Raw genomic sequence first — 14,071 nt, 5'->3', positions numbered from 1 at the left:
AAATAAAATATCTAGGAATAAACCTACCTAAGGAGACAAAAGGCCTGTATGCAGAAAATTATAAGACACTGATGAAAGAAATTAAAGATGATACAAATAGATGGAGAGATATACCATGTTCTTGGATTGGAAGAATCAACATAGTGAAAATGACTGTATTACCCAAAGCAATATACAGATTCAATGCAATTCCTATCAAATTATCACTGGCATTTTTTACAGAACTGGAACAAAAAGTTTCACAATTTGTATGGAAACACAAAAGACCCTGAATAGCCAAAGCAATCTTGAGAACGAAAAACAGAGCTGGAGGAATCAGGCTCCCTGACTTCAGACTATACTACAAAGCTACAGTAATCAAGAGAGTATGGTACTGGCACAAAAACAGAAATATAGATCAATGGAACAGGATAGAAAGCCCAGAGATAAACCCACTCACATATGGTCACCTTATCTTTGATAAAGGAGGGAAGAATATACAGTGGAGAAAAGACAACCTCTTCAATAAGTGGTGCTGAGAAAACTGGACAGGTACATGTAAAAGTATGAAATTAGAACACTTCCTAAAACCATACTCAAAAATAAACTCAAAATGGGTTAAAGGCCTACATGTAAGGCCAGACACTATCAAACTCTTAGAGGTAAACATAGGCAGAACACTCTATGACATAAATCACCACAAGATCCTTCTTGACCCACCTCCTAGAGAAATGGAAATAGAAACAAAAATAAACAAATGGGACCTAATGAAACTTAAAAGCTTTTGCACAGCAAAGGATACCATACACAAGAACAAAAGACAACCCTCAGAACGGGAGAAAATATTTGCAAATGAAGCAACTGACAAAGGATTAATCTCCAAAATTTATAAGCAACTCATGCAGCTGAATAACAAAAAAAACCAAACAACCCAATCCAAAAATGGGCAGAAGGCCTAAATAGACATTTCTCCAAAGAAGATATACAGATTGCCAAGAAACACATCAAAGAATGCTCAACATCTTAATCATTAGAGAAATGCAAATCAAAACTACAATGAGATATCATCTCACACCAGTCAGATTGGCCATCATCAAAAAATCTAGAAACAATAAATGCTGGAGAGGGTGTAGAGAAAAGGGAACACTCTTGCACTGCTGGTGGGAATGTAAATTGACACAGCCACTATGGAGAACAGTATAGAGGTTCCTGAAAACACTACAAATAGAACTACCATACGACCCAGCAATCCCACTACTGTGCATACTCCCTGAGAAAACCATAATTCAAAAAGGGTCATGTATGAAAATGTTCATTGAAGCTCTATTTACTATAGTCAGGACATGGAAGCAACCCAAGTGTCCATCAACAGATGAATGGATAAAGATGTGGCACATATATACAATGGAATATTACTCAGCCATAAAAAGAAACAAAACTGAGTTATTTGTAAGTAGGTGGATAGACCTGGAATCTGTCATACAGAGTGAAGTAACTCAGAAGGCGAAAAACAAATACCGTATGCTAACACACATATATGGAATCTAAGAAGAAAAAAAAGGCATGAAGAGACTAGGGGTAGGACGGGAATAAAACACTAGACCTACTAGAGCATGGACTTGAGGATATGGGGAGCGGGAAGTGTAAGCAGTAACGAAGTGAGACAGTGGCATGGACATATATACACTACCAAACGTAGGGTGGATAGCGAGTGGGAGGCAGCCGCATGGCACAGGGAGATCAGCTCGTTGCTTTGTGACCACCTAGAGGGGCGGGATAGGGAGAGTGGAGGGAGGGAGACGCAATATTGAAGAGATATGGGAACATATGTATATGTATAACTGATTCACTTTGTTGTAAAGCAGAAACTAACACACCATTGCAAAACAGTTATGCTCCAATAAAGTTGTCAAAAATAAATAAATAAATAAAAATAAAGTGCATTAGAAATTAAGAGATGAGCAACTTGAAACAAGCATGTATAAATATAGACTCCTATACAAAAACCTCATGGTAACTGCAAAACGAAAATCTCTGATAGATGCAGACACAAAAAAGAAAAAGGAATCCAAACGTACCACTAAAAATAGTCATCAAATCACAACACAGGAGAGCAGGAGAAAAAATGGTGAAAAAAGACCTTCAAAAAGAAATCCAAAGCAATTAACACAATAGTAATAGGAACATACATATTGATAATTACCTTAAATGTAAACAGACCAAATGCTCCAATCAAAAGATACAGACTGACTGAATGAATACAAAAACAGGACCAGTATATTTGCTGTGTACAAGAGACACACTTTAGATCTAAAGATGCATACGGACTAGAAGTGAGGGAATGCAAAAAGGTACTCCATGCAAATGCAAATCAAAAGAAAGCCAGAACAGCAATATTTATATCAGACAAAATAGACTTAAAAAAAAAAAAGATGGTTACAAGAGACAAAGAAGGACACTACATAATGACCAAAGGATAAATACAAGAGTATATAATAATTTTAGTGGGGGACTTTAACACCCCACTTACATCAATGGACAGATCATCCAGACAGAAAATCAATAAGGAAACACAGGACTTAAATAACACATTAGACCAGATGGACTTAATTGATATTTATAGAGCATTCCATCCGAAAGCAGCAGAATACACATTCTTTACAAGTGCACATGGAACATTCTCCAGGATAGATCAAATGCTGGGCAACAAAGCAAACCCTGGTAAATTTAAGAAAACTGAAATCATATCAAGCATCTTTTCTGACCACAACACTATGAGGATAGAATTCGACTACAAGAAAAAGACTGCAAAAACACAAACACATGGAGGTTAAACAATATGCTACTAAACAATCAATGGATCACTGAAGAAGTCAAAGAGGAAATCAAAAAATAAGTGGAGACAAATGAAAATGAAAACACAACAATCCAAAATCTACGGGACATAGCAAAAGCAGTTCTTAGAGGGAAATTTACAGAGATGCAAGGAAATAAGAAAAATCTCAAATAAACAGCCTAACCTTACACCTAAAGCAACTAGAGAAAGAAGAACAAAACCCAAAGTTAGCAGAAGGAAAGAAATCATAAAGATCAGAGCAGAAATGAAATAGAGACTTAAAAACTAGGAATGATGATGAAATTAAAAGCTAGTTCTTTGAAAAGATAAACAAAATTGATAAACCTTTACCAGACTCATCAAGAAAAAAAGGGAGCAGTCCCAAATCAATAAAATAGAAACTAAAAAAGAGAAGTTACAACTGCCACCACAGAAATACAAAGAATCAAGAGACTACTTTGAACAACTATATGCCAATAAAATGGACAACCTAGAAAAAATGGACATATTCTTGGAAAGGTACAATCCTGCAAGACCGAACCAGGAAGAAAGAGAAAATATGAACAGACCAACTGTAAGTAGTGAAATTGGGGTGGTAATTTAAAAACTCCGAACAAGCCAAAGTCCAGGACCAGACGGCTTCACAGGTGAATTCTACCGAACATTTAGAGAAGAGTTAACAACTTCCTTGTGAAACTATTCCCAAAAGTGGCAGAGGAAGGAACACTTCTGAACTCATTCTATGATACCACCATCACCCTGACACCAAAACTAGACAAAGGACCCACACAAAAAAAGAAAAGTACAGGCCAATATCACTGATGAACATAGATTCAAAAATCCTCAACTAAATATTAGCAAACCAAATCCAATGACAGGTTAAAAGGATCATATACCATGATCAAGTGGGACTTATCCCAGGGATGCAAGGATTTTTCAGTATCTGCAAATCAATCAGTGTGATACACCACATTAACACACTGAAGAATAAAAACCATATGATCATATCAATAGCTGCAGAAAAAGCTTTTGATAAAATTCAACATCTATTTACGATTAAAACTCTCCAGAAAGTGGGCACAGAGGGAACCTACCTTAATACAATAAAGGTCATATATTACAAACTCACAGCTAACATCATACTCAATGGTGAAAAGCTGAAAGCATTTCCTCTAAGATCAGGAACAAGACAAGGATGGCCACTCGTGCCACTTTTATTCAACATAGTTCTGGAAGTCCTAGCCACAGCAATCAGAGACAAAAAGAAATTAAAGGAATCCAAAATGGAAAACAAGAAATGAAACTGTTGCTGTTTGCAGATGACACTATACACAGAAAACCCTAAAGACGCCACAAGAAAGCTACTAGAGCTCATCAACAAATTGATAAAGTTGCAGGATACAAAATTAATACACAGAAATCTGTTGCATTTCTATACACAATGGAATATCAGAATGAGAAATTGAGGAAACAATTTATATTGTTAAATTAACAATATGAACAATTTATATTAACAATATAAACAATTTTTTTTCTTTAGAGAATACTTTATTAGTTTCTGTAATCAAAACCATGTAGATAAGACCTTACATATTTAACACAGTGCGCTACCCCTGTACAAATGGAAAAAATTATGTTTAATGTTTCTAGACCAATATGGCTGTTGATTTCTGTACAATGCCAACCCAACACAGTACAACTGGGATACTTCTCCAAACTTGACAGCACAGCTAAAGTTTCCCATCAACAGAATAAACTACTTATGAATAAACCTACCTAAGGAGGCAAAAAAACCTGTACTGAAAAAACTGTAAGACACTGATGAGAGACACTGAACATGGCACAAACAGATGGAAAGATATATACCATGTTCTTGGGTTGGAAGAATCAATATTGTTAAAATGACCACACTACCCAAGGCAATCTACAGATTCAGTGCAATCCAATGGCAATAGATTAGATAGAAATCAACCACAAGAAAAAGACAAGTATAATCCAATGGCATATCAAATTACCAATGGCATTTTTCACAGAACTAGAAAAAACAATGTTTAAATTTATATGGAAACAGAAAAGACCCTCAAAAGCCAAAACAATCTTGAGAAAGAAGAATGGTACTGGAGGAATCACCTTTCTTGACTTCAGATAATACTACAAAGTTACAGAAATCAATACAGTATGGTAGTGGAACAAAAACAGACACATAGATTAATTGTACAGGATAGAAAGCCTAGAAATAAACCCACACACCTATGGTCAATTAATCTATGACAAAGGAGGTAAGAATATACAATGGAGAAAAGACAGTCTCTTCATTAAAAGGTCCTAGAAGAACTGTACAGTTACGTGCAAAAGAACAAAATTAGAACACAATAGATAAAAATAAACTCAAAATGGATTAAAGATCTAAATGTAAGACTAGATACTATATCAGCTTCCCTGGTGGCGCAGTGGTTGAGAGTCCGTCTGCCGATGCAGGGAACATGGGTTCGTGCCCCGGTCCGGGAGGACCCCACATGCCATGGAGCAGCTGGGTCCGTGAGCCATGGCCGCCGAGCCTGCGCGTCCAGAGCCTGTGCTCCGCAACGGGAGAGGCCACAGCAGTGAGAGGCCCACGTACCGCAAAAAAAAAAAAAAAAAAAAAAAAAAAGAAAAGAAAAAGACTAGATACTATAAAACTCCTAGAAAACAGAGGCAGAATACTCTTTGACATAAATTGCAACAATATGTTTTTGGATCCACCTCCTAGCATAATGGAAATAAAAACAAAAATAAACAAATGGGACCCAGTTAAACTAAGCTGTTGCACAGTAAAGGAAATCATAAAGAAAACAAAAAGAAAACCAACCAACTAGGAGAAAATATTTGCAAACAATACTTCTGACAAGGGATTAATTTCCAAAATATACAAATAGCTCACACAGCTTAATATAAAAAAAAAAATCAAAATATGGACAGAAGACCTAAATAGTCCTAAATAGACATTTCTCCAAAGAAGACATACAGATGGCCAACAATCATATGAAAAGATGCTCAATATTGCTAATTATTAGAGAAATGAAAATCAAAACTACAGTGAGGTATCACTTCACACAGGTCAGAATGGACACCATCAAAAAGTCTACAAATAACAAATGCTGGAGAGGTTGTGAGAAAAGGGAACCCTCCTACACTTTGGTGGGAATGTAAATTGGTGCAGCCACTACGGGTAACAGTATGGAGGTTCCTCAAGAAACTGAAAATAGAGTTACCGTATTATCCTGCAATCCTACTCTTGGGCATATATCTGAAAAAGAACTCTAATTAGAAAAGATACATGCACATCAATGTTCACAGCAGCACTATTTACAATAGCCAAGACACGGAAGCAACCTAAGTGTCTATCAATAGATGAATGGATAAAGAAGATGAAAAATTACTCAGCCATAAAAAAGAAAGAAATAATGCCATTTGCAGCAACATGGATGGACCCAGATATTATCATACTAAGTGAAGTAAGTCAGACAGAGAAAGACAAATATAACTTATATGTAGAATCTAAAAAAATAGTACAAATGAACTTATTTACAAATCAGAAAGACTCACAGACACAGAAAACAAACTTATGGTTACCAAAAGGGATAACAGGATAGGAGGAAGGAGAGGTAGATAAATAAGGAATATAGGATTAACAGATACACATTAGTATATATAAAACAGATAAACAAGGATTTACAGTATAGCACAGGGAAATATATTCAATATCTTGTAATAAACTATAATGGTAAAGAATCGAAAATATATATATATAAAACACACCAAATATAACCAAATCACTTTGCTGAAATCAACTATAGTTCAATAAAAAAATAAAATTTAAAAAGTATATACATACAGTGGATTCACCCTCCCACCTCATCCCTCACCAGCCGAGTGACCACACCCCCACCTCCAGAGGTATACAGTTACTAGTTTCTTGTGCAGCCTTCCAGAGATTTTTGTCTATAAAATACATGTACACACACCCACTCCCATGTTTCTTCCCCTACCCCCTTTTTCAACATTTAACAATACATCTTGGAGATCTTTCCATATCCATATGCCAAAAAGCTTCCACGTTGTTTTAGGTCACATAATATTCCACTACATGGATGTGACCAGGTTCAGGAGACACTACCTCAAAATATGGCTCCTTTGGCATACTGACTACTTCAAGCAAATGGAATTTGAGAAACAGCAGGTGCAAGAAGGATTTTCTGACCTTCCCCTGAAACAGGTTATAAGACCCTTATGTGAGAGGTGCCCTCCCTATAGCCAGGGCATGAAAGAAGCATCTTTATCTCTGAAGCCTGAGGGACACTGAGAAGAATCTGAATAACAGGCCTTGCTAAGTTTCCCTTAGTTTTCTACACTTAGCCCATACCTTTTGTCTTATCACATTTCCCCATGACTTTCCAGGCTTCATCAAACCTAGCACAAAACCACTCAGGTTTAACTTCTTTGGGTCTCCATTTCCCTATGAAACTTCCCATGTCGGGTAAAACTTACAAATTTGTATGCTTTTCTCTTGTTACAAGGGCCCCAGCTGAGAACTTAGAAGAAGATAAAGCAGTTACTTTTTCCTCCCCACAGATGTGTCATGATTTATTATCCTGTGAGCTACTGGTGGGCAGCTAGACCATACCTTACCAGTTATCATTATAAACAATGCTGCAATGAATAATGTCTTATGTAGATCATTTCATATATATTTCTATATATCAGTAGGATAAATTCTTGGAAGCAGAACTGCTGGGTCAAAGCATTATTTCAATATGATAATTTGAAATGATCATTGACCTAATATTTCTTAGCATGAGTTGTCCAGTAATAATAGTAGGCTCCTCATTGTCACATGTTTACATGGTGAGAGTTTAAAATTCTGACTGACAGTACAGACAGAGAGAGTACAGGCCACTAGAAACTCTAGTCTCCCCCAAACCAGAGCAAATTTTATATGTTCATTAAATTGCAGCTATGGAAAATAATGATGGCCTCTTATAACTGCTGTTTTAGAAACAAATATATTACAGCATTATACAGAATATAAAGCTGAAAATGAGAATACTAGATTAGAAAGAAAACGTTTTTTCAATCTATTAACAAAAGATAAACTGAGCATCTTAAATGCTTCAAAGTCTCATGGGGAAATACAACAACTCTAAAATCTGCTTTTTGGAAATAAGACAGCATGAAGGAAATCTCAATATCGATTTGACACGACTGAGTTAAATGAACACGTGGTCACTGTGGCTGGAAATGAGCATCATGGAAAGGAAGGGAGAAAAGGTGAAGTTTTTCCAAACCAAAAGAGGAAATGAACAAGATATAGTGGTAAGGTCTGAGGAGATTATTTTGGCCGAAAGAAAAAATTCACATTAAGGATCAATGCAAGGTTTGTTTTTATCTATGAAATTTAAAGTTAAAGAGAATTAGAAAACAAAATTAAACATTTTTCCCCTCAATTCTTTTCCAGACTATTCCTAGTCAACATCCTCTCTACCATCTCCTAACGGGTTTCTATTTATTTAAGAAAACAAAACAAAACACCTTTCATTCTTTTTGTACAACTTTTTTTCTGACTATAAAAGAAATACACTTTAAAAATAAGCATTTATTGGTCTATTATAGTAATTTCTTCTGTAAATAGTGTATGTCCTTTGCCCACATTTCTATTGTCAGTATTTTCTTACCAGTTTATAAGTGCTTTATATATTAAGATTGCATTCTGTTCTGTACTTATCCTATCCTGACCCTCTCTCTCACCCCTCTTCACCTCCTAAAACTCTTCCATTAGGCCCTCTTCAACTCATGGTCTACCATCGTCGAAATTTTCTAAATCCTCAATTCCTTAACATCTCCTTCAGATATTTGCTCTAGAGAATCTTGAATCCCAGATAGTTTCCCCATAGCTCTTTTTTTTCTCCCACGAATGGGAGAAAGCTTCCTTGCTCTTCGCTGCAGCTCCCAGACTGTCCCTCCTTCCTGAAGGGAAGCTTCGGCTCTCGTGCCATTGGGTTACACTCCCAGCACCCGTCAACACTGCAGTCATCTACCACAGCCCCCACCATTCCCTTGCGTTTTTCACTCATTGTAAATGCTGGTTCACTGTCGCTCTCTCCAATATTCTTCCTGTCTTAATTCCTGATGATCTCAACACACATGAAATTACACTGTGATCTCTCCATTCCTCGAACTCTTTTCCTCCAGTGATTTTTGTCCTCCAATCTTCTTTACCTATTCACTTCCATGCCCTAGGTCTTTTATTACCAGTAGCTGCAAGCCCTCCATTTTCTCAGCTGTGTGTATCTCATTCTCTATCACTTCTTTCTAGCTTGCTCCTTCTAACACCTGATATCAGCTCCTCTGAGACTTTTTTTTTTTTTTTTTTTTTTTTGCAGTACGCGGGCCTCTCCCGTTGCGGAGCACAGGCTCCAGACGCGCAGGCTCAGCGGCCATGGCTCACGGGCCCAGCCGCCCCGCGGCATGTGGGATCTTCCCGGACCGGGGCACGAACCCGCATCCCCTGCATCGGCAGGCGGATTCTCAACCACTGCACCACCAGGGAAGCCCTCCTCTGAGACTTTTAATCCATTGTTCCTACCAGCTTTTCACTGTCTCTCAGCTTTTGATTTCCTATCTCCAGCTTACCCAGCCTGAATTCCACGGTCCGTAAATACAATGTCGTCTTTCATACACCCTCAACTCCCTGGTCCCTCTCTCACTTCACTGTACTGGCTCTAATTCTTGCCCCTATTCTTCTGATCTACTCTTGACTATTTTACACCATCTGGTCTTTCCTTAAATCTCTGACACCTGCTCCCACATCCCCACGTTTAGCTGATGACTTCAATTTCTCTTTAATTACGAAATTAAAAGCACCTGTAATCAGATATAGAGAACAGACTTCTGGTTGCCAAGGGGGAGGGACAGATGGGGCTTTGGGATTAGCAGATGCAAACCATTATATAGAATGGATAAACAAAAAGGTCTTACTGAATAACACAGGGAACTATATTCAATATCCTATAATAAACCATAATGGAAAAGAATATGAAAAAAATATATATGCATAACTGAATCACTCTGCTGTACAGCAGAAATTAACACAACATTGCAAATCAACTATACTTCAATTAAATTTTTAAAAAAGCATCTGTAATCACATGTACTACATTCCATCCTGTTATTAAAATCTGCTCTGTCCAATACAGTAGCCACTAACCACACACAGCTAGTGAGCTCTTGAAATGTAACGAGAGAAATGTAATTCCTAATTTAATTTTAATTAATTAAAAATTTAAACTGAAGCAAGATAAACATTAACTTTAGTGTTTTGGTAGGACTACATTTTCCATTTTTTTAAAAAAATAAATTTATTTTATAAAATTTATTTTTGGCTGCATTGGGTCTTCGTTGCAGTGGTTTCTCTTGTTGCAGAGCACGGGCTCTAGGTGCCCAGGCTTCAGGAGTCATGGCTCGCAGGCTCTAGAGCACAGGCTCAATAGTTGTGGTACATGGGCTTAGTTGCTCCGCGGCATGTGGGATCTTCCCAGACCCAGGGTTCGAACCCATGTCCCCTCTATTGGCAGGCAGATTCTTAACCACTGCACCACCAGGGAAGCTCCTACATTTTCCATTTTAATGGTGGAAAATTTAGCATCCAAACTAAGATGTGCTTTAAGTGTAAAACACAAACTGATTTTGAAGATCTAGTATGAAAAAAAGAATGTAAATATCTCATACATCACGTTTATAAGATTACATGTTGAAATAATATTTTTGACATACCTAGTTAAATAAAATATTTCAATAAAATTAACTTCATCTGCTTTTTACTTTTTTTAATGTGGCCACTTAGAAACTTTTAAGTTACATATGTGGTTGGCATTTTATTTCTACTGGACAACGCTATAACAGATTAACTATGTTCCTAAGACCAAACAATTGAACACGAAACTCATCACCTCTTGCCTACACAGGGGTACAGCTCCAGCAATTCTTCCATCTCCTACATCATCCATTTTCCCCACTTTACAGAATCTTTCCCTTTAACGCAAAAACATGCAGTTACTTCTGTCAGGTTAAAAAAAAATAACACATAACACCCACACTTAACCCACCTCCTCTCCAGCTATTGACCCATTTTTCTGCTCCCCTTTGCGGCAAAACGTTTTCAAAGGCTTGCCTATATTCGTAGTCTCCAATTTCTTTCCTCCTATTCTGTCGTGAACGCTTTCGCCCCCACCACGCCACCGAAACGGCTATGATCGAGGTCCCAACAATTTCCACTCTGCTAAACCCAACAGGCAATTCTCAGCTCGTCTTTTAATTAACTTTGAGCAGAGAGTTGCCCACCCCCTGCTCCTGGAGTGCTTCCGGGCCACCATGCTCTCCTCCCTCGCTCTGCTTCTTTCAAGTCTCCTTTGCTGGGCTCTCTTAACATTGAAGGCTCGAGGGCCTCATTCCTCGGACACCTTCTCTCCTCACCTAAATTCCTTATAAACTGGAGTCAATCTGTAGCTTTCAATGCCAGTCAGCTGTAAGTTTACGAATACCAAATTTACATCTGCAGCTCGGCCCTCCCCTGAAGCAGGCCGGAGGAGAGAAGGGGACAGAGGGAAAACCCTGGGACGGGTCTGCACTGGGCGCTACAGCTGGCAGAATAGTGGGGGACCCGAGCGTTTGGAGGTTCAGAGGAGAGGGGGAGGAGGGTATAAGGTCGTGAAGCAGACCTGCCGGACTGTCCGCAACAGAAAGCCGAGAGTGGAGGCCGCCATGTTGTCCGCCGCTAATGTCAGACCGCTGCAACTTTATTAACGCTGCCGGATACAGCGAGGACACGAGGGGCGGGACCTGGGCCGCAGGGGGCGGGGCGGCAGGCGGGTCTTTTAGCGTACAGGAAGGAGGGGGTAGTTAATTGGATGTACGTTCTCGCGGTATTCAACGGGATATGGGCAAATTATCTGGGAGCGGAGCTGTGATACGGATAGTGGAGTCTGACGGTCTTTACGTGTTCCACATTTCCTGAGCGCTTTACACACCCTCTTAAATTACCTTTGTCCTCACCCAGCTCCTTTTCCACCCTCCTTTACCTACCAGTTCATTGTTACCAACTTCTCTTTCCCAAAATTCTTCTCGCTCAACCTACTTCTCCTGTATCCTCCATCAGTTTAGGATGCTACTTGCCAGAAACCTACAAGTATGGACAGCAGCTCCTCCTTCTCTGTCCTCCTAACTGTGGATTTTGCAAATCTCTCCTTCTCTCTGCTATAAAGGTCATAGTGATCATGTTGAGAATGGCAATGCTATCCTTCCCGTTTATATGTCTAGGGTTTAAAAATACGTGTATTGTGTATTGGAGCTTTAGCTGAAAAGCAATTAAAATATTTTGGGTTTTTTTTCGGGGGCGGGCCTGGGGTGGGGAGCATTGTCATTTAAAAATTGCTGTTTTCAGTCTGTAGTACAGGGTACTTTCAGTTCATCTTCATAGCAAATGTCCTTTGTCTGGAATGAACCCTTTGTGGGGCCCCTTTACTTTGTGTGAATGTCAGGCAAGTACCACCCACCTACCATCCTGGTAGAAGAGTATCAAGGAGTATATATTAGCTTGGCAAAGACATCTATTTTAGATGTGCTGATTGATGAAGTGAGGAGGTGCCCCTGTGTGCTATTTGCATCTACATTATTGGACAGGAGTCTTCTGGGAAGGGAAGCTAGGTGCAGACTCCTTTCTTTTTTTTTTTTTTTTTTTTTTTTCCGGTATGCGGGCCTCTCACTGTTGTGGCCTCTCCCGTTGTGGAGCACAGGCTCCGGACGCACAGGCCTAGCGGCCATAGCTCACGGGCTTAGTTGCTCCGCGGCATGTGGGATCCTCCCGGACCAGGGCACGAACCCGTGTCTCCTGCATCGGCAGGCAGATTCTCAACCACTGCGCCACCAGGGAAGCCCCAGACTCCTTTCTTTAGAGAGAGATTCAAGTTTATTGGAACATGTGTAATGAACTGGGGAGGGATTGATTGAGGCCAGCTGGCAGGAAAGGACAGCATAAGCCCCTGTCATGGTAGAATCAGAAAATTCCTGAACCAGTGTCAGGCAGGCATCGAGTCCTAATTCTAGCCCATGTAATACCTCTGCACAGTTGAGGGTTATCTTCTGCAGTTGTATTCTGTTACAAGTTAATCACTAAAGGGATGTTACCTATAAGTTTAAATGATACGTAATGATGCATTTCTGGGAATTTGCATCCTAGATAATGAGCATTAAGCTAAAATACCTTTATTTAGCTCATGGGAAACATCCCGACCAGGCCCACCTGTGAATGGCTGCAGGAAGGAAGAAATTAACTCATCCCCTCCGGAGTCTGGCCAGAACCAAGACTTTATCCCTTCCCCTTTTAGTATAAAAGAAGCCTGAATTCTAACTCTGGGAAGGTGGTTCTTTGGGACACTAGTCCACCATTGTCTCTGTCTGCCAGCTTTCCGAATAAAGTCACTATTCCTTGTCCCAACAACTTGTCTCTTGATTTATTGGCCTGTCGTGTGGTGGGCAGTGTGAGCTTAGACTCGGTAACACAATTAGCTCACAAAGTAGGTGAGTCAGCTTTATACACAGCAGCCTTTTGTTTTCTTTCCGTAAAACTAGTGCTGAAAGCATCTTTAAACAGCATTGTAACTTTAAAAAAATTGTGGTAAAGTATACATAACATGAAATTTACCATCTTAACCATTTTTAAGTGTACAGTTCAGTGGCATTAAGTACATTCACGCTGTTGTACAACCATCACCACCATCAATCTCCAGAACATCTTTATCTTCCCAACTGAAACTCTGTACCCATTAATCAATAAGTTCCCTTCCACCTGCATCCCAGCCCCTGGCAACCACCATTCTGCTTTCTGCCTCTATGAATTTGACTACTCTATATATCTTATATAAGTGGAATCATACATTTGTTCTTTTGTGTCTGGCTTCTTTCACTTAACATAACGTCTTCAAGGTTCATCTTTGCTGTAGCATGCTTCAATACATCCTTACTTTTTAATGACTGAATAATTCTCCATTGTGTGGATGTATAACATTTTGTTTCTTTATTCATCTGTTGATAGACACTTGTTTTGCCTCTACCTTTTGGCTATTGTGAATAATGCTACTATGAATATGTATGTACAAATATCTTAAACAGTATTAGTATGTTATTAGGCTGTTTTTCTTTAGAAGAGATTAAAGCAATTTAATG

At 38.9% G+C, this 14,071-nt stretch overlaps 1 protein-coding gene across 2 annotated transcripts in view; it reads right to left on the bottom strand.

Annotated features, from left to right (window-relative positions):
* MRPS14 (mitochondrial ribosomal protein S14) overlaps positions 1 to 11,688 on the bottom strand; it is a 62,813-nt gene extending 51,125 nt beyond the window's left edge. The window contains exon 1 of one of the 2 annotated variants that reach the window (XM_067031199.1): positions 11,569 to 11,688. In XM_067031199.1, the coding sequence (XP_066887300.1) occupies positions 11,569 to 11,613 (45 nt within the window). In that variant the 5' untranslated portion in view covers positions 11,614 to 11,688. The remainder of the gene's footprint in view (positions 1 to 11,568) is intronic. The other variant, XM_059046396.2, reaches the window with a different exon arrangement.
* Positions 11,689 to 14,071: the final 2,383 nt, after the last annotated feature.

Source organism: Kogia breviceps, chromosome 1 (genome assembly GCF_026419965.1).
Source record: "Kogia breviceps isolate mKogBre1 chromosome 1, mKogBre1 haplotype 1, whole genome shotgun sequence".
Lineage (NCBI taxonomy): Eukaryota > Metazoa > Chordata > Mammalia > Artiodactyla > Physeteridae > Kogia > Kogia breviceps.
The sequence above is the reverse complement of the archived record's forward strand: the minus strand, read 5'-3'. Positions and strand labels throughout refer to the sequence as shown.